This window comes from Nerophis lumbriciformis, linkage group LG37, assembly GCF_033978685.3.
Source record: "Nerophis lumbriciformis linkage group LG37, RoL_Nlum_v2.1, whole genome shotgun sequence".
NCBI classification, from domain to species: domain Eukaryota; kingdom Metazoa; phylum Chordata; class Actinopteri; order Syngnathiformes; family Syngnathidae; genus Nerophis; species Nerophis lumbriciformis.
Genome location: NC_084584.2, coordinates 12,222,501 through 12,247,500, shown reverse-complemented (window position 1 = coordinate 12,247,500; position 25,000 = coordinate 12,222,501). Strand labels below are relative to the sequence as shown.

The following is a 25,000-nucleotide window of genomic DNA, read 5'->3' as shown; positions in this document are numbered from 1 at the left end:
TTAGGAGTGTCCTCTTTTGCGGAGCTGTCAGGGCCGAGTTTCTTAAATGCCTCAAATGTCCGGCATTTTGAGTTAGGGTTGCATGTATTTTCAATGTACGTTCAGGGTTAAAAAGGGGTCAAAAACAAAACAAATTGTGCGCGCAGCAGCATTGGTGAGGGAGGGGCAGACACAGAGACAGAGAGAGAGTTATGATAAACGAGCATGCGTCGCCAGGCTCTGCTTTTTATCCATAGATTTATCACATTTAATTTTTTATTATCTGTAGCAGGGGTGTCAAAAGTGTGCCCCGGAGGCCATTTGCGGCCCACAGCTAATGTTTTAAAGGCCCACGGCACATTCTAAAAATACTATTAAAATAAACAAAAACATAACAAACGTGAAATAAAAAAGCTTAAAGGTGAAATGTAATTTAGAAAAAGTTGCAATGTGGACTAATAAAACAAAGCTGTTTTTTTTTCTTTCAAACTGTCATTGCTCAAAACATAATATTGAATCAAAATCAATGTTATTATGAATGATTGATCTATCGAAGGTTCCCATTACTTCACATCAAATATTCCACTAAGAAAAATTTGTTTGGTGGAAGATTTTGCAAAATTGGTAAATAAATAACCCCAAAATTTATATTTTGTTGTTTTCTTACTGTACCGAAAATGAACCAAACCGTGACCTTATACCATATATATATATATATATATATATATATATGACAAAATGTCCCAAAATAATGTAAAAATAATATTTAGAAAATTATTTTTAAATGTGAGTGTGAATATTGTCCGTCTATCTGTGTTGGCCCTGCGATGAAGTAGTGACTTGTCCAGGGTGTAGCCTGCCTTCCGCCCGAATGCAGCTGAGATAGGCTCCAGCACCCCCCGCCACCCCGAACGGGAAGAAATGGATGGATATATATATAATTTTCTCAATTATATTTTTAGATTATTTTGGGACATTTTGTCATGTTTTCCTTCAAATTTCCAGTTTCAATAAGCCTCCTGTTTTATTGTTGTAGCTTTTATTTCCTGTCGAGCGGCGTGCAGTTGTTGTGTTTGAACACACGCACCTTGCACGCGACCACCTGAGCGGTCCCCGGTGTGACGATGGCGACATAACGGGTCTGGTGAAATGTCAGCGGCTTGTCCACGAAAAGGCTTCGGGTGGCTCGCCCGCTAATTGGCTCTGGCGTGGCAAACAATGCGGCCGCTAAATGTCAGCGCTCTCTCAGCACTTCGCCTCACACGGCCCAGCTTTTCTCTGACAGCCGGTCCACAAAGAGCATCCGAGTGTGTGTGTTTATATTTATGTCTGTGTGTGTGTGTGTGTGTGTAATGACACGCTATATGATTGAAGCTCTATTCCTAACGCCGCGCTCTTCTTCTGTGATTTTGTTCTGATTTACGCAAATTTCGTGGCTGTGACGTTACTTTCCGACCTGCAGCTGGCGTGGTCGTTTTGTATTATGTAAGATTCGAACTTGGCTTTTCTCTTTTTTCCTCAAACAAATCATGTTTTGCTGGACGGCTGACGTGATGAACTGCTGTCCCAACGCAAGGAATGTGGCGATACCACAGTCACTACTTAACATGTTTATCATCATGCTTGTAGTGAGAGACAACCGCTGCAAACTGCAACATTATTACTGACAAAATGCAATTTTGGTAGAAATTGCGTGTGAATGCTGAAATGCTAACAGTTAGCATGCGTAAAGTCCCAAAATATATGACGCTAAGGTGTATACTTGCAAAATCAGCTTAAAAAAGCTAGCATGCTAATGCTAACCATTAGCATGTGTCTACTACCAAAATATGTGACCCTGAGGTGTATACCAAGTGTATACCTGCAAAAAAGCCAAAAAAGCTAGCATACTAAGGTTAGCATGTTAAAATGCTAATGTTAACATGCTAACCGATAGCATGCGTTAAGTATCAAAATAAATGACTCTGAAGTGTATACCTGCAAAATTTGTTTAAAAAAGCTGGCATGCTAATGTTAACCATTAGCATGTGTCAAGTACCAAAATATGTGACCCTGAGGTGTATACCAAGTGTATACCTGCAAAAAAGCCAAAGAAACTAGCATACTAAGGTTAGCATGTTAAAATGCTAATGTTAACATGCTAACCAATAGCATGCGTTTATTACCAAAATAAATGACTCTGAAGTGTACACCTGCAAAATTAGTTTAAAAAAGCTGGCAGGCTAATGATAACCATTAGCATGTGTCAAGTACTAAATTATGTGACCCTGAGGTGTATACCAAGTGTATACCTGCAAAAAAGCCAAAGAAACTAGCATACTAAGGTTAGCATGTTAAAATGCTAATGTTAACATGCTAACCAATAGCATGCATTTATTACCAAAATAAATGACTCTGAAGTGTATACCTGCAAAATTAGTTTAAAAAAGCTGGCAGGCTAATGCTAACCATTAGCATGTGTCAAGTACTAAATTATGTGACCCTGAGGTGTATACCAAGTGTATACCTGCAAAAAAAGCCAAAGAAACTAGCATACTAAGGTTAGCATGTTAAAATGCTAATGTTAACATGCTAACCAATAGCATGCGTTTATTACCAAAATAAATGACTCTGAAGTGTATACCTGCAAAATTAGTTTAAAAAAGCTGGCAGGCTAATGCTAACCATTAGCATGTGTCAAGTACCAAAATATGTGACCCTGAGGTGTATACCAAGTGTATACCTGCAAAAAAGGCCAAAAAGGCTAGCATACTAAGGTTAGCATGTTAAAATGCTAATGTTAACATGCTAACCAATAGCATGCGTTAAGTACCAAAATAAATGACTCTGAAGTGTATACCTGAAAAATTAGTTTAAAAAAGCTGGCAGGCTAATGCTAACCATTAGCATGTGTCAAGTACCAAATTATGTGACCCTGAGGTGTATACCAAGTGTATACCTGCAAAAAAGCTAGCATACTAAGGTTAGCATGTTAAAATGCTAATGTTAACATGCTAACCGATAGCATGCGTTAAGTACAAAAATAAATGACTCTGAAGTGTATACCTGCAAAATTAGTTTAAAAAAAGCTGGCAGGCATGCCAGGGACGATGGGATCTTTGATCCAAGACACAACTTACATTTAACTAAAATGTTCTTTTCTTTGAGCTCGACAAAAGGAAATTAGTGAGAATATCTCCATGTTAAGAAACTCGGCTTCGGCTCCGCCATGATGTCTTGTTAGTAAACACAGACACCCCCCCACCACCACACACACCCACACACACTGCGCCTCTTCTCTCCCTTGCGACACAGGAAGAATCAGAAAGACGACACTGCAACTCTCCAATAAAACACACTCAGATCTTCTGTTTCCAGCCGATACTACATAAAAAATAACGTAAAATAACGCAGTAACGCATCATGTAGTAAGGGTAACTGAGTTACTGACTATAAAAAATAACGCGTTAGACTACTAGTTACCGCCGACAATAACGGCGTTACAGTTACTCCCAACACTGTATACAAGTACAACCCATTATCATTATCATTATATGCATTAGAAAGCTAAAGGTTAGCATGTGTCAAATACATAAATGTAAGATTGTGATATGCACAGTATACCTGTAAAATTTGCTAAAAAAGCTAGCATGCTAAAATGCTAACCATTAGCACAAGCCAAGTACCACGCAAAAAGTTAGCATGCTAGAGGTTAGCATGTGTCAAGTATCAAATTGATATTTAATTCTATAATATATTAGCTTAAAAAAGATAGCATACGAATATGCTAACGGTTAAGCATTTTAGTATGGCTAATCAAATTTTTCGTCAAGTACCAGAATATGTAAACACATATAAATGAATGTAACGGAAACACTGGACAGGTAAAAACAAGCTAACGCGCTAATGTATAAAATGCTAACTATTTACGACAATATTGGGCTTGGAACCTGTGATTGTGTTGACTATAATAGAAATAGAAACAAAGTAACGTATCTGAGATACACGAACATTTTACAGTTCTTAGGAAAATGAAAGTAGCAAACACCTCTACCGTGTAGCGTGTAGCATGTTAGCGTCCGCCTGTCGTGATGCAAAGTGCCAATGTTGCACATTCTGTGACCACCAACACTCACTTGTGTAACTCAATTATTGATTCCTTCAATGCTAGCGGGAGCTGGCGAAGGAAAACAAATACTTGTGTGTGTGTGTGTGTGTGTGTGTGTATTTACTTTTGTGTTATGTCAGCTAACAAACAAACCCCCTCCTCACTACTCCTGTTTCCATTCTTTCTGTCTTCCCGGTGAGGACGCCAGCACTTGAGCCCCTGGATAGTCAGCATTTTTTTTCTTCTCTCATTTTTGTTTGTGTGTGTTGTTTTTACCCCCCTTCTCCCTTATATAGTGGGAAAAGTACAGAGGGTCACTTCATTAGGTACATCTGATTTCCAACCCAAGAGCTAATATCAAATTATACACATGTTTAATTTATTGCAATTATATAATACAAACTAAAAATATTTGAAAATATTTGTAAAATAAATCATTATTTAAAAAAAATAAAATAAAAATAAAAAAATGGTTAGTTGAAACTAGAGAGTGCAGGTGTACCTAATAAAGTGGCCATTGTAGGTGTAGATTAGCCGCCGTATTTGTTAGTTTAATTAGCTAGCGAGCATCATCTCATGCCACATGTGCTGCTTACTGTGTGTCCGCACTTCTTCACACACGATCAAGTTGTAAAGGGACACACAAGGCGACACCGGTGCGTATATGTTTGTGTACATAGTACTGCCGTTTGTTGGAGCATGTATGTTGTGTTTTTATTCGTCTAAACCGCTCAATTTAGTGTTAGTTTAACACAGACAGGGTTGATACTACAAGTCCCAGAATGCATTGCGACAACCGGTTAGACTTCCTCGTTTTGCTAATTAATCTTTTGCTTGGTTTTTAGCTCGTTTGAGGCGACTTAAGTTGGTCATTTTTATGACACGAATAATGGCGGTGCATTGTGCCGATGTGAAAATACGCCTCGCTCCGTTTTTTGTTGTTTAAATTGGCTTGCGAAGTTGCTAACTAGCGCTAGCTTACATGGCTAGCCGTGTATAGTATCTATAGGCACCACATTAAAACCAGTACATCAAGTTATTGATGTTGATTTTAGATACACTACACTAATGTCTTTAGAGGTGTTCTTTGTGTGTGTTTTCCATTTTTAAAGCATTGTTTTATTAGTGTTACATTGTGTTGGTGAAAAATTCCAAATGCATAATATTTCAAAGACCTTGACAAACACTTTCCAATGGTACTTGAACCATTGTGATTGTCCAAATATTAAGGGGAGCTACACATATTTGTAGTTAAAGAATCAGTCTCTTTTTTTTGTCCTGAATTATCCGTTAAGACTAGAGATGTCCAATAATGTTTTTTTTGTTTTTTTTACCGATATCCGATATTGTCCAACTCTTAATTACCGATACCGATATCAACCGATATATACAGTCGTGGAATAAACACATTATTATGCCTAATTTTGTTCTGATGCCCAGCTGGATGCATTAAACAATGTAACAAGGTTTTCCAAAATAAATCAATTCAAGTTATGGAAAAAAATGCCAACATGGCACTGCCATATTTATTATTGAAGTCACAAAGTGCATTATTTTTTTTAACATGCCTCAAAACAAAAACAGTGCAATACTTTTTCATAACATGGTCACTAATGCCTAGGTTCTCTTGTTATATGCTTATTTTACTGTTATATTTTTATTCTCATTGTTGCTTTTTATTTGTATTCTTATTGGGCTTTGTACCGAGGATGTCGTTGTGGCTTGTGCAGCCCTTTGAGACACTTGTGATTTAGGGCTATATAAATAAACATTGATTGATTGATTGATTGTAATATGTTTCTATTCTGTTTCCATTTGTACCCCCATTATTTACTTTTTACTTTTTAAATTTGATCTCAATTCTGTACACTGCTGCTGGAATTTTAATTTTCCTGAGGGAATTCTCCTGAAGGAATCAATAAAGTACTATCTATCTATCTATCTATCCAAACAGCAGCTTGGAATTTGGGACATGCTCTCCCTGAGAGAGACTATGAGAGGTTGAGGTGGTGGGGTAGGGGTTAGCGGGGGGGTTTATATTGTAGCGTCCCGGAAGAGTTAGTACTTCAAGGGATTCTGGGTATTTGTTCTGTTGTGTTACGGTGCGGATGTTCTCCCGAAATATGTTTGTCATTCTTGTTTGGTGTGGGTTCACAGTGTGGCGCATACTTGTAACAGTGTTAAAGTTGTTTATACGGCCACTCTCAGTGTGACCTGTATGGCTGTTGAAAAAGTATGTCTTGCATCAATTTGTAATGAGTAAAGCTGGTAGATATTATTTGACTGGGATGGCATGCACGTAAAGGAAGTGCCTTAAAGGTTTACTGTCTCTCTGTACCTCTCCCTACGTCCGTGTACACAGTGGCGTTTAAAAACGTCATACATTTTACTTTTATAAACCGATAATAACGAAACCGATACCGATAATTTCCGATATAACATTTTAAATCTATCGGACATCCCTAGTTAAGGCAGTGTTTTTCAACCTTTTTTGAGCCAAGGCGCATTTTTTTCATTGAAAATAACCAGAGGCACACCACCAGCAGAAATCATTAAAAAACGAAACTCAGTTGACAGTAAAAAGTTGTTGTCGCAATTGTTGAGTATGACTTTAAACCATAACCAAGCATGCATCAATATAGCTCTTGTCTCAAAGTAGGTGTACTGTCACCACCTGTCACGTCACGACATGACTTATCTTGAGTTTTTTTGCTGTTTTCCTGTGTGTAGTGTTTTTTTAGTTCTTGTCTTGCGCTCCTATTTTGGGTGCTTTTTCTCTTTTTTTGGTATTTTCCTGTAGCAGTTTCATGTCTTCCTTTGGGCGATATTTCCCGCACCTACTTTGTTTTAGCAATCAAGAATATTTCAGTTGTTTATCCTTCTTTGTGGGGACATTGTTGAAGTTGAAACATTTTTATGTGCTGTGTGCTGCCTCTTCATCACACAGTGAGGATCGAATCAAAAGATGTTGACGCTGCTACACAACAGTGTAATTGATGTTTACTCGGCGCTGATAAAACCTTGTTATCTCACTTTGATATTTCCACCGCGTAACGTGAGACACCCCCCCACACACACACACCTCCACCTCCTCCACTCAGTTACGTATCCTTACAGGAAAATGGCGGTAAAAGCCCTCTTCTTTCTCCCGCCCCGGCGTCCATTAAGCAATCAGGTATGGACGGGGAGGGGGGGGGGATTGGCGCGAGACAAATTGCGTTTAGGACCTTTTGAGATGTGCATGCAATATTGTTGCTCTTCTCTTCCATTGTAAGAGGTCGGAGGTCACCAATGCAATATCATTAATATTCATGACAACATCCACAATACTAGTACTACTACTACTCATTAGGGTTGCGCAATAGAGACAAAAAAATATGAATTTGGCCAACGATAAAGCTTTTATATACTGTACATATCGTGGTAATGCATGTTGATGACACATTCCAGATGTGTGCCGTAACGAACGCCCCCTCAACGCAATGCCGCATTCTTTCTAGTGGCTAACGTCCCGCCACAGTGCAGAGCCACTTCTAAATCAGCAATTGACAAGAGGAAACATTTTCAACATTTAAGTGATTTTCAATAAAAGTAATGCAACCAACTTTTTACCAGTAGATTTACCGTATTTTTCGGAGTGTAAGTCGCACCGGAGTATAAGTCGCACCTGCTGAAAATGCATAATAAAGAAGGAAAAAAAACATATATAAATCGCACTGGAGCCCGGCCAAACTATGAAAAAAACTGTGACTTATAGTCCGAAAAATACGGTACCTGCTACTTTTGCTGTTTTTTTTTAACATAAAATAAACTTCACCTTTTTTGGAATCGTGTCTATCATTCACAATGCTTATGTTAAGTTAAAGTTAAAGTACCCATGATTGTCACACACACACACACTAGGTGTGGCGAAATTATTCTCTGCATTTGACCCATCACCCTTGATCACCCCCTGGGAGGTGAGGGGAGCAGTGAGCAGCAGCGGTTTTGGTGATTTAACCCCCAATTCCAACCCTTGATGCTGACTGTCAAGCAGGGAGGTAATGGGTCCCATTTTTATATTCTTTGGTATGACTCGGCCAGGGTTTGAACTCATGACCAACCGATCTTAAGACCAGAACACATGTGTTTTTTTATTTTTTTATGCATTCCAAATCGTAAATAAATGATAGCAAAAGTCAGCTAACAATGGAGCTAATAGGACTCACTCTATTCCGCCTATAAAGCGCTCTAAAAACCTCCAAAAACCTCCATCGATGTTTTATATACATGCTGTGTGTATATGGTATATGTAATGTAATAACAGGCACATTCCCAATAACATGTAATTAGAGATGTCCGATAATGGCTTTTTTGCCGATATCCAATATTCCGATATTGTCCAACTCTTAATTTCCGATTCCGATATCAACCGATACCGATATATACAGTCGTGGAATTAACACATTATTATGCCTAATTTTGTTGTGATACCCCGCTGGATGCATTAAACAATGTAACAAGGTTTTCCAAAATAAATCAACTCAAGTTATGGAAAAAAATGCCAACATGGCACTGCCATATTTATTATTGAAGTCACAAAGTGCATTATTTTTTTTAACATGCCTCAAAACAGCAGCTTGGAACATGGGGCATGCTCTCCCTGAGAGAGCATGAGGAGGTTGAGGTGGGCGGGGTTGAGGTGGTGGTGGTGGGGGGAGGAGGGTAGCGGGGGGTGTATATTGTAGCGTCCCGGAAGAGTTAGTGCTGCAAGGGGTTCTGGGTATTTGTTCTGTTGTGTTACGGTGCGGATGTTCTCCCGACATGTTTGTCATTCTTGTTTGGTGTGGGTTCACAGTGTGGCGCATATTTGTAACAGTGTTAAAGTTGTTTATACGGCCACCCTCAGTGTGACCTGTATGGCTGTTGACCAAGTATGCTTTGCATTCACTTGTGCGTGTGAAAAGCCGTAGATATTATGTGTCTGGGCCGGCACGCAAAGAAAGTGCCTTTAAGGTTGATTGGCGCTTTGTACCTCCCCCTACGTCCGTGTACACAGCAGCGTTTTAAAAAGTCATAAATTTGACTTTTTAAAACTGATACCGATAATTTTGAAACCGATACCGATAACTTCTGATATCACATTTTAAAGCATTTATCGGCAGTCCGTTATTATCGGACATCCCTACATGTAATATTTACGTCATTTCACAGACACATCACAACGGTTACTATTTCCTTCACCAACAACATTACTAATCATGGCAGACTTCATGAGAGACAACAAAGACTACTTTTGGTCAAATGATGATCCAGAAACTTCTATTTTTGACCCTGAATTTAAGCAGGATTACAAGTTTTAGAAGCTGAGTGCTAAACAGATCCAACTTTAATGAAACACTAGTAGCATTATTGCTAAGTGCTCAACAAGAATGACAAATTATGAACATAATAAAACAATCCCTTACTGTACAATGTCTGCTCTCATTGGGATGTCGTCGTATGGATGAAGATGAAATTGACCAATTTGTCGGTTTATGGCCACAATCTTCGACTATCCCTGTGTTTTTCAACCTTTTTTGAGCCAAGGCACATTTTTTGCGTTGAAAAAATGCGGAGGCACACCAACAGCAGAAATCATTAAAAAACGAAACTCGGTTGACAGTAGATAGTTGTTGTCGCAATTGTTGGATATGACTTTAAACCATAACCAAGCATGCATCACTATAGCTCTTGTCTCAAAGTAGGTGTACTGTCACCACCTGTCACATCACGCCCTGACTTATTTGGACTTTTTTGCTGTTTTCCTGTGTGTAGTGTTTTAGTTCTTGTCTTGCGCTCCTATTTTGGTGGCTTTTTCTCTTTTTTTGGTATTTTCCTGTAGCAGTTTCATGTCTTCCTTTTGAGCGATATTTCTCTTACATCTACTTTGTTTTAGCAATCAAAAATATTTCAGTTGTTTTTATCCTTCTTTGTGGGGACATTGTTGATTGTCACATCATGTTTGGGTGTACATTGTGGACGCCATCTTTGCTCCACAGTAAGTCTTTGCTGTCGTCCAGCATTCTGTTTTTGTTTACTTTGTAGCCAGTTCAGTTTTGCTTTCGTTCTGCATATCCTTCCCTAAGCTTCAGTGCCTTTTCTTAGGGGCACTCACCTTTTGTTTATTTTTGGTTTAAGCATTAGACACCTTTTTACCTGCACGCTGCCTCTCGCTGTTTCCGACATCTACAAAGCAATTAGCTACCGGCTGCCATCTACTGATATGGAAGAGTATTACACGGTTACTCTGCCGAGCTCTAGACAGTACAGACACTCAACAACAACAACACATAATTTGCAGACTATAATTACTGGTTTGCAAAAAATATTTTTTTAACCCAAAGAGGTGAAATTAGATAATCTCCCACGGCACACCAGATTGTATCTCATGGTACACTAGTGTGCCGCGGCACAGTGGTTGAAAAACACTGGACTATCCAAGCGAGAGGCATGATTTATAATCTGGAATTAACTTTTACCAACTCAGAAGCGATGTCAATATAGCAGCATAAGCTAGTTAGCGCCACTAAAAAAATAGCCTGTTTGCGTTAGCACTTATAATAACAATATTGCTATTACTTGGTTGATATTCAGGTCACGAGATGTAAATGGGGTATTGTTAGCAGTTTTTGGAAGTTTTTACAGGGCTTTATAGGCGAAATTGAATACTCCCAGCAGCTGCATTGTTAGCCACCTCTTACTTGCCATATTTTACAACTTACATTAAATATGGAATGTGAATGGTGGGCAAAATTCCCCCGAAAAAGTGCAGTTTCCCTTGAAGAAACACTAAAATAAATCAAAATAAATTGTGTTAATCAGTAACAGTTTTATTTTTAGGTCAAGCATCGTGAAATGATTATGAAACCAATCAATTCAGAGGAAAAAAATCATCAATATATGGTGATTAGTGATTACACCATTTTTCTAGGAGTTGTATGTCGCGATTTTAGGCCGTATTGCCCATCCCTAATACTAATGAGAAAAACGTCCTTGTCAGCATATTTGGTGAAGTGGATGATGCCGACTGGCAGACTGGCGCATCCCGCCTGCGCTTCCTGTTGCGTACGCGCACGCATCCATTCATGTACTGATGAACATAGTCACGTATTGATTGGAGAAAGCAGACTCGTCGTCTCAGCGGGAATTCCCACACCACTTAACGCTCCTTACTGGTTGATAGGGAGCACTGCAATTAACCGACTTAGACATTGCACTTTTGTACACGTCAAACTTAAACACTACGCTTGTTTGCCTTTTCCAAGGAATGTTCCGGCATGGAGAACGTGGGTTTGTTGATATTTTGTTTTCCAGTTTGTGTTGACCTGTGACTCAGACAGGAACCAACCAATGAGAGTTCTGCAGAATTGCAACGACTGTAGATTTGAATTTATACTTTTAATAATCAACTATAAGTAATTTACTGCATGAAAGACAGTAAATTACTATGTTTTTTAAACTCTTATTTCTTATATTGAAATATTTAAAGATATGGATGGGATTGTTTTCAACTTATTTTAGTGGATCTCCACATATTGGCGATTTAGAATTTAAAACCACGCAAACCCTAAGATCTTTTGTAAAAAAGATAAATAAAAAAAAATATATATATATAAATATATATATATATATATATATATATATATATATATATATATATATATATATATATATATATATATATATATATTTATTGTAGAGGTTTCCCTCTTGTGGTGGGTTCTCCTGACGCCGACAGATCTTTGTAAGCCCGGTAGACAGGTTGAGTCAAGTCTTTTATTGACATACAGCAGTATGGTTTGCCTTCCAGCAATATATATCTCGGACTTTTCAGTCCGGCGTGTCTCTGTCCCGAGCTCCAACTCCAACCACGTGTCTTGGCCCGGCTGCTGCTAATAAAGGCGACAGGTGATTAGATAACCAGCCTCAGCTGGGCAATCTACTCACCTGCCGCTGGCTTCGAGGCCAGTCCTTACACACCCCACCACTCCGCGGCAGGCCCGCAGACCACGCCCCCCTCCACTCATATATATATATATATATATATATATATATATATATATATATATATATATATAAATAAAATAATTTGTAAGAAAACATCCACATTTATGCTTTTTTACCTTAAAAAAAAAAAAAGGCTTTTTTTTTCATAGAACACCCATCTTTCTTACCCTAAGTTTATTATAAAGAATATTATAAAAATGATCTGATTATGATAACTGCTTTCCAGTTGTTGTGTCTTGTTTTATTATAACATTTTCTGAGTCTCAATGATGGTGGCAAATCCAAGATGTTAGATGGAAGTAGGGCTGGGCGATATGGCCTTTTTTTAATATCTCGATACTTTTAGGCCATGTCACGATATATATCTCCATATTTTGCCTTAGCCTTGAATGAACACTTGATGCATATAATCACAGCAGTATGATGATTCTATGTGTCTACATTAAAACATTCTTCTTCATACTGCATAAATATATGCTACTTTTAAACTTTCATGCAGAGAGGGAAATCACAACTAAGTCAATTGACCAAAAGTGTATTTATTAAACAGTTATTAAGCAGTGGCACAAACATTCATGTCATTTCAAAACAGAAAGTGCAAGTTTGTCAGACATTTTAAGACAAGCTATAAGTGCACTTTTGTGCATGATGTCACCAAGATGACATATCAAAACAACACTAAATTAAAGTGTACTTTTTGTACAGAACGCCACTACAATATTATAAAACTAATAAAGTGCACTTTTGTGCATGATGTCACACAATATATATCAATAAATGTCAAATAAAAATGAGCTGCATAATAGGTTCCTGCGGACGTTATCTCCTTCTGTTGTTGACTTTTTTTTTTCATCCGGTGTTGATCTGGAAATAGTTGCTTGGGCATTTTGTTGGTGTGGCACCGGCCTGAGATGTTGACATGCAGAGTTTCAAGCACTCTTCATTCTCTCGCGGGTGACTTTTCAAATGATGCTACACATTAGCAGTGCTGCTACTTTTTGTAGCAAGGCTTTTGCCGCATACATTTTGAACATATTCCCGCTTGAAGCCAAACGACCGCCGGACGATGGATCCTGTACTGTTTTTCTTGTGAATGAATTCTTCCTCCATTTGTTATCAGATTCGCACCTTCTCTCTCTCGTAATACCACTCGCACCTCACCGTTAGCATCACAGCTAACGTTACCATGTCGCTACCTCTCTGCTCCGCGGGAGCGTGTGATGTTGCACACGTGACGTATGCAAGAAAATGCGCTTGTTTTAAGTCTCTGTGAGAAGGAGAGACAAGAAAGAGTGGGAAACGCATGTAGTGTAATGCCCGCAGCTAAAAGCAACTGCGTGAGAATGTGAGAATGTATACTCGAATATCACGATATAGTCATTTTCTATATCGCACAGAGACAAACCCGCAATATATCGAGTATATCGATATATCGCCCAGCCCTACTTCACGTTCATATTTTGCTGTGTTTGTTGCATTTTTGTTGCGTTTCGCTTGATTGTAAAATATGTCGATGGAGAGGGGGTGTGACATTCGTATGTTGTAAATTTTCAGTGTTTTATCGTTCATACTTAATATTGTAAATCCCACATTCTTTATTTTCATGTACATTCTGGGTGTCTCATTCAGTAGAAAATGAAAAATTCCATTCCCTTTTTTATGGCGGTCTGTCATAACATTTTTAGCATTAAATCAGACATTATTGTAAGGTTTTGTATTAGTGTTCCTAAAAATAGATATACCGGCCCCCGGACACATTTTTTTCTCCAAATTTGGCCCCCGAGCATACTTGCCAACCCTCCCGGATTTTCCGGGAGACTCCCGAAATTCAGCGCCTCTCCCGAAAACCTCCCGGGACAAATTTTCTCCCGAAAATCTCCCGAAATTCAGGCACACAATATAAACAAGCATACCTGCCCAATCACGTTATAACTGTAGAATGATCGAGGGCGAGTTCTTGGTTTCTTATGTGGGTTTATTGTTAGGCGGTTTCATTAACGTTCTCCCAGCGCGGTAACAACACACAACAACAGCATTTCGTCTACCATAAAGCAGTTCGTCTGCCGTAAACAGCAATGTTGTGACACTCTTAAACAGGACAATACTGCCATCTAGTGCATTTGATGAAAGCACTTTTTGCGTGCCACAAAGCAATGCATCATCAGTGAGGGCGTTCAGCATGGTTAGAAAAATAGTGACAAATAGAACAAGGATGGACAATTCAACCCTTAACTCAACAATGAGTAGATGAGTGTTATGTGTGTGTATATGTGTAAATAAATGAACACTGAAATTCAAGTATTTCTTTTATTTATACATATATATATATATATATATATATATGGAATACTTGACTTAGTATTTCTTATATATATATATATATATATATATATATATATATATATATATATATATATATATATATATATATATATATATATATATATATATATATATAAAATACTTGACTTGGTGAATCCTAGCTGTAAATATACTCCTCCCCTCTTAACCACGCCCCCAACCACGCCCCGCCCCAACCACGCCCCCCACCTACCGAAATCGGAGGTCTCAAGGTTGGCAAGTATGCCCCCGAGTCTAAATAATTGCCCACGCCTGCTGTAAATCAACCCACAGGGGACTAAATTCAGGTAAAAACACAACGCGGGCCAATCTTCTTGTTAGACCTGTGATGTCTCACGGGCCATAGTTTGGACATCCCTGGTTTAAAATGAAGAGTTTGAGGTCTGAGGAACAAGTTTGTGTTAGTCAGTGGTGTGTGCTGCAGGAGCTATACAAAGTTAGCGATCAGGTTTCGTTTCTACAGAGTTTGGTGAATAAATGCCTGTCAGAAGTTATTTCATGTCAATTTTGTCCCGGTAAAATCTCATTTGATCCACCTTTTTGTAGAAGTTCACGCTGCTAATTTTGGTCAGCCTGTCAACGAGCTGGTCCGTTGTCCAACATGTCTTGGTGTTTTTGTCTGCAGCTTTTATCAGTGAAGGCCACAGCTTCATGGCTAGTGTCCCAATGAAAAGAATAAACAACCACATCAGCCTTGTCCCCGCGCCGCAAACTTGTCATCTGGTCGCTGACAGCCGCACTGCAACAGCAATCCAACAAAAACTTTCCACTGGCCGAGTGCGAACGTAAATGCTCTTACACCAACGTTCATGCATCATTGTCGGGGAGAGGAGCGACCTCGTGTCTGCTTGACATGAGTTGAAAAAAGAAAGGATGCTGCGTGCACTAAGCAGGATGATCATGTGGTTATTGCTGCAAAATCGTGCACAAATTGATGTGAGCACTGAAATGAAGCTCTCAGCAGCTGTCTCAGTGTTTACGTTACCACGAGAGCGCCACAAAGCTGACGAGCGCTAATCTACCACAATTTATGCCGTGTTTTCTTCTGGCGTCGTCCTCAGCCTCAAGTGGCCATTACTTACTTCTGCTGGACGGAGGCGCTGCGACCCACTTGAACAAACTTTGAACACCATTTGTTTATTGTTGTCCTGCTTGTGTTCCAGTTTTGTGCTGGTGTTCGGCTGCTTGCTGCTGTCCGTCTTCTCCACCATCACAGAACACCAGGAGGTCGCCAACCAAGGCCTCTTCATCCTGGTAAACACACACACACACACACACACACACACACACACACACACACACACACACACACACACACACACACACATACTTGTTATCATCTGGAACGGGGACCAAGTTTTTGATCATCACTTGTGGGCAGGGGCGCCGCTAGGGATTTTGGGCCCCATGAAAAGAATCTTTACAGGACCCCCAACTCAGTGTCATTATTTTTTCTGTATTATAATTTCATCATCATTAGGGGCCTCTCTGGGTCCCCCTCAATCATGGGCCCCTAGAATCCGTCTCCTTTACCCCCCCTTTTCGGTGCCCCTGCTTGTGGGGACCACCCTTTCTACAGGTTGTGGAGGCATAAAAAAAAGGAGGTAAAAAGGCCACTGCCCAGTTGGCTCCTACATGTCTTTAAATCTCTGGATTGATGAATTAATGTGCTGATCATTCTTACTGGGGACCCTGGGGAAAAAGAGTTAATATGGTTCATGGGAACTAAATTTAAATAATTTTGCATAATTCACACAAATTTGTACGTGACTACTGAGGACCATTAAAAATAAATAGATAAATAAATAAAAGTTCTAATTAAATATGACATGATCCTCAGAATACAGCACTACAGCTGTCCTCTTATAGGAAGTTTCACCACTTAAATGTTAAAGGGGAACATTATCACCAGACCTATGTAAGCGTCAATATATACCTTGATGTTGCAGAAAAAAGACCATATATTTTTTTAACCGATTTCCGAACTCTAAATGGGTGAATTTTGGCAAATTAAACGCCTTTCTATTATTCGCTCTCGGAGCGATGACGTCACAACGTGACGTCACATCGGGAAGCAATCCGCCATTTTCTCAAACACATTACAAACACCGAGTCAAATCAGCTCTGTTATTTTCCGTTTTTTCGACTGTTTTCCGTACCTTGGAGACATCATGCCTCGTCGGTGTGTTGTCGGAGGGTGTAACAACACGAACAGGGACGGATTCAAGTTGCACCAGTGGCAAGAAATTGGACGTTTGTTCCGCACACTTTACCGAGGAAATCTATGCTACGACAGAGATGGCAAGAATGTGTGGATATCCTGCGACACTCAAAGCAGATGCATTTCCAACTGGACTGGACAGATCAGCTTTCAGGAAAAGAGAGCGGATGAGGGTATGTCTACAGAATATATTAATTGATGAAAACTGGGCTGTCTGCACTCTCAAAGTGCATGTTGTTGCCAAATGTATTTCATGCTGTAAACCTAGTTCATAGTTGTTAGTTTCCTTTAATGCCAAACAAACACATACCAATCGTTGGTTAGAAGGCGATCGCCGAATTCGTCCTCGCTTTCTCCCGTGTTGCTGGCTGTCGTGTTGTTTTCGTCGGTTTCGCTTGCATACGGTTCAAACCGATATGGCTCATTAGCTTCAGTTTCTTCTTCAATTTTGTTTTCGCTACCTGCCTCCACACTACAACCATCCGTTTCAATACATGCATAATCTGTTGAATCGCTTAAGCCGCTGAAATCCGAGTCTGAATCCGAGCTAATGTCGCTATACTTTGCTGTTCTATGCGCCATGTTTGTTTGTGTTGGCATCACTGTGTGACGTCACAGGAAAATGGACGGGTGTATATAACGATGGTTAAAATCAGGCACTTTGAAGCTTTTTTTAGGGATATTGCATGATGGGTAAAATTTTGAAAAAAACTTCGAAAAATAAAATAAGCCACTGGGAACTGATTTTTAATGGTTTTAACCCTTCTGAAATTGTGATAATGTTCCCCTTTAAAATAAATTATTATTTTTTTTGAATTTGATTAAGAATCCTTCCAAATAAGAATCACGATTCATTAGAAAATAAAAAAAAAGTGACACCCCTATTATTTAATCATTAATTTGAAACCCTAAAGCTTACCTGTCGGTACTTTTCTTAAAAAAAAAAAAATCAAAATCAAAATACATAAAACATATGTGGCCCTTATTTTCTCTTAACACAATTAAATACTTCCAAATTTAATAAAGTATTACTATTATTTGCATTTATCCATTTAAATGAATGAATATGCTGTTTGATTGTAACCTCATTTCTATGGGTGAATGTGTAGTTTTTTACAGCAGCAAGGTGCTGCATTCAATGTAACGTGCTTAAAAAGTGCTTGAATCTGACCTTAAAAGACGCTTGCACCATAACAAACGCACACATTAACACACACCAGCAGAGTATTGTTGGATGCCAGAGTCGCCGACTAAGCAACGTGGGGGATTCAGGTGCTGTTGAGTGTGCAGGAAATCACAGACATGATCCACTAATCCTAATAGCCGTCCCATCATAATCTGTGCTCTGGCCTCTTCAGTGAATGGTTAATGGACTCGCTGCTTTCTCCGCGCTAACCTCAAGGAGTCTTCGCCTCCTCCTCATCCTCATCCCCTCGCGGCCCACCTTGCGCTCTCCATTCAGCGCCGCCTTTCACCATCAATCAGGAGGACATTAAAACGCCAATTAGCCACCGAAGGGCTTTATTTATGTGACTGACACGTCCCAAGAACACAGTAAAGTATTTCCACAATGTATTTACATTAGGGCCTAAAATATATAACCGTGGTTCATTGATTTTTGTTGCAAAATATGACAACGTCAGCATGTAAATATGACATATTGACGCGCTAAACTCGCTCCAGTTACTAGGGCTGCGAATCTATGGGTGTCCCACGATTCGATTCAATATCGATTCTTGGAGTCGCGATTCGATTCAAAATCGATTTTTTTTCGATTCAAAGCGATTCTCGATTCAAAAACAATATTTTCCCGATTCAAAAGGATTCTCTATTCATTCAATACATAGGATTGCTGACATGCAAGCACAGTAGTAGATTTTTGTAAAAAGCTTTTATAATTGTAAAGGACAATGTTTTATCAAATGATTGCAATAATGTAAATTTGTTTTAACTATTAAATGAACCAAAAATATGACTTATTTTACCTTTGTGAAAATATTGGACACAGTGTGTTGTCAAGCTTATGAGATGCGATGCGAGTGTAAGCCACTGTGACCCTATTGTTCTTTTTTAATTTTTTTTAATAAATGTCTAATAATAATGTCAATGATGCACGTTTCATTGTCTCATGCATTGCCAAAAATAGTAGTCGCCAATAGGGATGTCCGATTATATCGGACTGCCGATAATATCGGACGATGCTTTAAAATGTAATATCACCCAGTTCTTTGCTCGTGCAAAAGACTCCTGCAAAAACACTCAATCAAGTATAGCACCCACATACACACACATATATACATATATATACTGTGTATGTATATATTAGGGCTGCAACTAACGATTAATTTGATAATCGATTAATCTGTCGATTATTGCTTTGATTAATCGATTAATAATCGGATAAAAGAGACAAACTACATGTCTATCCTTTCCAGTATTTTATTGGAAAAAAAACAGCATACTGGCACCATACTTATTTTGATTATTGTTTCTCAGCTGTTTGTAAATGTTGCAGTTTATAAAAAAAAAAAAAAAAAAAAAAAAAGTAGCCTCTGCGCATGCGCATAGTATAGATCCAACGAATCGATGACTAAATTAATCGCCAACTATTTTTATAATCGATTTAATCGACTAGATGCTTTAAAATGTAATATCGGAAATTATCGGCATCGGTTTCAAATTTATCGGTATCTGTTTCAATAAGTAACATTTATGACTTTTTAAAACGCCGCTGTGTACACGGACGTAGGGAGAAGTACAGAGCGCCAATAAAACCTTAAAGGCACTTCCTTTGCGTGCCGGCCCAATCACATAATATCTACGGCTTTTCAGTGAATGCAATCATACTTGGTCAACAGCCATACAGGTCACACTGAGGGTGGGCGTATAAACAACTTTAACACTGTTACAAATATGCGCCACACTGTGAACCCACACCAAACAAGAATGACAAACACATTTCGGGAGAACATCCGCACCGTAACACAACATAAACACAACAGAACAAATACCCAGAACCCCTTGCAGCACTAACTCTTCCGGGACGCTACAATATACACCCTCCTGAGATAGGCTCCAGCATCCCCCGCGACCCCGAACCGGACAACCGACTTAAACAAGTTAAAAAACTTATTCGGGTGTTACCATTTAGTGGTCAATTGTACGGAATATGTACTTCACTGTGCAACCTACTAATAAAAGTCTCAAAAACAAACTACATGTCTATCCTTTCCAGTATTTTATTGAAAAAAAACAGCATACTGGCACCATACTTATTTTGATTATTGTTTCTCAGCTGTTTGTAAATGTTGCAGTTTATAAAAAAAAATAATAAATAAATAATATAAATAAATAAAAAAGTAGCCTCTGCGCATGCGCATAGTATAGATCCAACGAATCGATGACAAAATTTTTTATAATCGATTTAATCGACTAGATGCTTTAAAATGTAATATCGGAAATTATCGGTATCGGTTTCAAATTTATCGGTATCGGTTTCAATAAGTAACATTTATGACTTTTTAAAACGCCGCTGTGTACACAGACGTAGGGAGAAGTACAGAGCGCCAATAAAACCTTAAAGGCACTTCCTTTGCGTGCCGGCCCAATCACATAATATCTACGGCTTTTCAGCGAATGCAAGGCATACTTGGTCAACAGCCATACAGGTCACAGTGAGGGTGGCCGTATAAACAACTTTAACACTGTTACAAATATGCGCCACACTGTGAACCCACACCAAACAAGAATGACAAACACATTTCGGGAGAACATCCGCACCGTAAAACAACATAAACACAACAGAACAAATACCCAGAACCCCTTGCAGCACTAACTCTTCCGGGACGCTACAATATACACCCCCTGAGATAGGCTCCAGCATCCCCCGCGACCCCGAACCGGACAAGCGGTAGAAAATGGATGGATGGATGTATGTTTTATATTCTAGTTTCTTCAAAATAGCCACCCTTTTGCTCTGATTACTGCTTTGCCCACTCTTCGCATTCTCTCGATGAGCTTCAAGAGGTAGTCACCTGAAATGGTTTTCACTTCACAGGTGTGCCTTAGGGTAGATTAGTGGAATTTCTTGCTTTATCAATGGGGTTGGGACCATCAGTTGTGTTGTGAATGAGAAGGTGTGTCCAAACTTTTGGCCTGTACTGTGTGTGTGTGTGTGTGTGTGTGTGTGTGTGTGTGTGTGTGTGTGTGTGTGTGTGTGTGTGTGTGTGTGTGTGTGTATATACCTGTATATATACTTGTCCTGGGCATGACGTCAAAGTGCATCTGGCAGTGGAGGCTCCTCTATGGGGTCTTGGGGAACTATTAGGTTAACCCCTTTACTACTGATACCCCAGGTGGCCCTTGGCAAAGGCCTAGTACCTGACTGCCCCCTAGCCAGGGATACGGTGAAGACCTCAACGGCGGAGCAGGTAGAAGACGGTAGATTTAAGAACTACCACAATGGCTGCGATGGTGGAAGAAGGCTGCAGCAGAAAAGGGTCCCCAGTCGTCTTGGAATCATGCCACTGGACCCTGACTCAATTCTGTCAAGGATCGTGTGGTGACTGTCTGTGCACCAGTCTCCCCACGTTAAACTAATTCATGCACAGGCATCCTCCATAAAGGGATACACCCCTACCAGGAGGATCGTCATACTCGTTCGAGTGACCGCCGATGATGATATATATACATATGTATGGATGTGTATATATATGTATGTACGTATGTGTAACTTTGATGTGGCAAGCTACTTTTGCCGCGTAGCTTGTAATGGAGCTAGCTACAATTCTCCGGGGATAGCTTCCCCTGTAGCTTAGCTACCTTTAATTGAGAGTAACTTGTATCTTAGCTTACTACATTTACCAAGTAGCTTGCCCATCACTGCACATATGAATAACCCGCTGACGACCAATTGGGAACATTCCAAACGGATCGTTTTTAAATATCTCCGCAATGCCTCCACGCTTTGATTTTTCACATTTTCAACAGGAGTTACCAATTGGTAAGAAGAGTTGGCTTTGCATGATAGGCCCCTTAACTCTAAAGGCTTAGTGGCCACATGCGTGGAAAGCACCTTTTAGCTCTTATTTCCAAAATTGTGTACACTACTAAATTGGGGTCTTATGGCCACTTATGTGGACACTTATACTGCCATCTGGTGGTGTCAGAAGAGTATAACATACAATGGAATTTGGGGGGAAAAAGTGTAAAAATAAGTCACTAAACATGAAGTACACGTTTGTGTACTTATGGACTCAGTACATCATATCAAAATATGATTCTTAGTTTTTATTCTAATTAGGGTCCAATAAACCCAAATAGCAAAGAGAAATAAACAAAAAAGCATGTAAACAAACAGCTTGGGCCTTAAGAGGTTAAGATGGTTAGATCAATAAAATGTTGGACAAAGTTTGGATTTTATTTCATACCCGTCTTTGACCGAGGGTCTTAATTGTGTGACAGGAGTTCGTGATGATCGTGGTTTTCGGGCTGGAATACTTCATCAGGATCTGGGCGGCGGGATGCTGTTGCCGGTACCGCGGCTGGCAGGGGCGGCTGAGGTTCGCCCGGAAGCCCTTCTGCATCATCGGTCAGAACTCCTCGCCAGGAACCTTCTCACAGTCCTCATCCACGTCTTCACGGGCTCCCTTGTCTCTCCTGTCAGACTTCATCGTGTTCGTGGCGTCGCTGGCGGTGATCGCGGCGGGCACGCAGGGCAACATCTTCGCCACCTCAGCCCTGCGCAGCATGCGCTTCCTGCAGATCCTGCGCATGGTGCGCATGGACCGGCGAGGAGGCACCTGGAAGCTGCTGGGCTCTGTGGTCTACGCTCACAGCAAGGTCTGTTAGTTCACAGGGCAGCACGCTAATGTTAGCTAGCGGTGTGGGAACGCCAGAGGAAAAGCTTAGTAAGAATTCCTAATCACCTGGAAAGCTGCTTTGTTACGTGATCACATGTTGTGGTGCCTTCTAAGGCCAGAGTGCACTTTGGCTGCACATTTAGCGGCCGCCGTTTGTGCTGACTTACCCGCCGTGATGATGATTATGATGGCCGTGCACCTTAGCCCCGGAAAGCTGCAAAACGATGACGGGGGCATTTATTTCGTCGATAATGATGATGATAATTTGGGATTAAGATGTCGCTGACGCTTGTGATGGATGCTTCCTCCCCAGGAGCTGATTACAGCGTGGTACATCGGCTTCCTGGTGCTCATCTTCGCCTCCTTCCTGGTCTATGTGGCCGAGAAGGACAACACCGACTTCAGCAACTACGCAGACTCCCTCTGGTGGGGGATTGTGAGTACTGCATGCGCACGCTCACGCACCAGCAGATGCGTTCCATTTGGTCGTGGTGATCGTTGTTAAAGATGATATTTACACACGCACTCAAAAGTCATCAGGAATGCCTCCAGTACAAGCGCTATTTCTGAAACGCTGAACATAATCAAGAGGTAATAAAAGGTCCTTCACTTGATTTATCCTCTTGAAAATGTAATTAGTTTTTATACAACCTGTCATGTGCAACGATGTGGGCAAATAATGGGGGGAGCGTGGGGGCAGACAATAAAAAAATTACAGTATTTTTAATGTATTTTATTAGAGATGTCCGATAATGGCTTTTTTGCCGATATTCCGATATTGTCCAACTCTTAATTACCGATTCCGATATCAACCGATACCGATATATACCGTATTTTTCGGAGTATAAGTCGCACCGGCCGAAAATGCATAATAAAGAAGGAAAAAATCATATATAAGTCGCACTGGAGTATAAGTTTTTGGGGAAATGTATTTGATAAAACCCAACACCAAGAATAGACATTTGAAAGGCAATTTAAAATAAATAAAGAATAGTGAACAACAGGCTGAATAAGTGTACGTTATATGAGGCATAAATAACCAACTGGTATGTTAACGTAACATATTATGGTAAGAGTCATTCAAATAACTATAACATATAGAACATGCTATACATTTACCAAACAATCTGTCACTCCTAATCGCTAAATCCCATGAAATCTTATACGTCTAGTCTCTTACGTGAATGAGATAAATAATATTATTTGATATTTTACGCTAATGTGTTAATAATTTCACACATAAGTCGCTCCTGAGTATAAGTCGCACCCCCGGCCAAACTATGAAAAAAACTGCGACTTATAGTCCGAAAAATACGCTACAGTCGTGGAATTAACACATTATTATGCCTAATTTTGTTGTGATGCCCAGCTGGATGCATTAAACAATGTAACAAGGTTTTCCAAAATAAATCAACTCAAGTTATGGAAAAAAATGCCAACATGGTGCTGCCATATTTATTATTGAAGTCACAAAGTGCATTATTTTTTTTAACATGCCTCAAAACAGCAGCGTGGAATTTGGGACATGCTCTCCCTGAGAGAGCATGAGGAGGTTGTGGTGGGCGGGGTTGGGGGGTGGGTAGGGGCTAGCGGGGGGTGTATATTGTAGTGTCCCGGAAGAGTTAGTTCTGCAAGGGGTTCTGGGTATTTGTTCTGTTGTGTTTATGTTGTGTTATGGTGCGGATGTTCTCCCGAAACATGTTTGTTATTCTTGTTTGGTGTGGGTTCACAGTGTGGCGCATAATTGTAACAGTGTTAAAGTTGTTTATACGGCCATCCTCAGTGTGACCTGTATGGCTGTTGACCAAGTATGCGTTGCATTCACTTGTGTGTGTGAAAAGCCGTAGATATTATGTGATTGGGCCGGCATGCAAAGGAAGTGCCTTTAAGGTTTATTGGCACTCTGTACTTCTCCTTACGTCCGTGTACACAGTGGCGTTTTAAAAAGTCATACATTTTACTTTTTGAAACCGATACCGATAATTTCTGATATTACATTTTAAAGCATTTATCGGACTGCCGATATTATCGGACATCCCTATATTTTATTTTGTTTGTTTTTATCATTTTTATTTGTTAAAATGTAATCTACTCAGTGGCCTAGTGCTTAGAGTGTCCGTCCTGACATGGGTAGGTTGTGAGTTCAAACCCCGGCCGAGTCATACCAAAGACTATAAAAATGGGAGCCATTACCTCCCTGCTTGGCACTCAGCATCAAGGGTTGGAATTGGGGGTTAAATCACCAAAAATTATTCCCGGGCACGGCAACGCTGCTGCCCACTGCTCCCCTCACCTCCCAGGGGGTGAACAAGGTGATGGGTCAAATGCAGAAGACACATTTCACCACACCTAGTGTGTGTGTGACAATCATTGGTACTTTAAAGTAACTTAACTTAACTAAAAGAAAAAACTAAATTTCGAAAAAATGGGACGCTAAAATATTTACACTCATGTGTTATATTC

The 25,000-nt window shown here is 39.8% G+C and overlaps 1 protein-coding gene across 4 annotated transcripts in view; it reads left to right on the top strand.

The window, feature by feature from the left end:
• Positions 1-25,000, top strand: part of LOC133577594 (potassium voltage-gated channel subfamily KQT member 4) — a 143,986-nt gene that overhangs the window by 79,803 nt on the left and 39,183 nt on the right. For 2 of the 4 annotated variants that reach the window (XM_061931590.1, XM_061931588.1), the window contains exons 1-5: positions 4,607-4,722; positions 15,619-15,709; positions 22,140-22,266; positions 22,342-22,517; positions 22,851-22,973. In XM_061931590.1, the coding sequence (XP_061787574.1) occupies positions 4,643-4,722; positions 15,619-15,709; positions 22,140-22,266; positions 22,342-22,517; positions 22,851-22,973 (597 nt within the window). In that variant the 5' untranslated portion in view covers positions 4,607-4,642. Of the gene's footprint in view, positions 1-4,606; positions 4,723-15,618; positions 15,710-22,139; positions 22,267-22,341; positions 22,518-22,850; positions 22,974-25,000 lie in introns of those variants that run through there. The other 2 variants (XM_061931589.1, XM_061931587.1) reach the window with 1 other exon arrangement.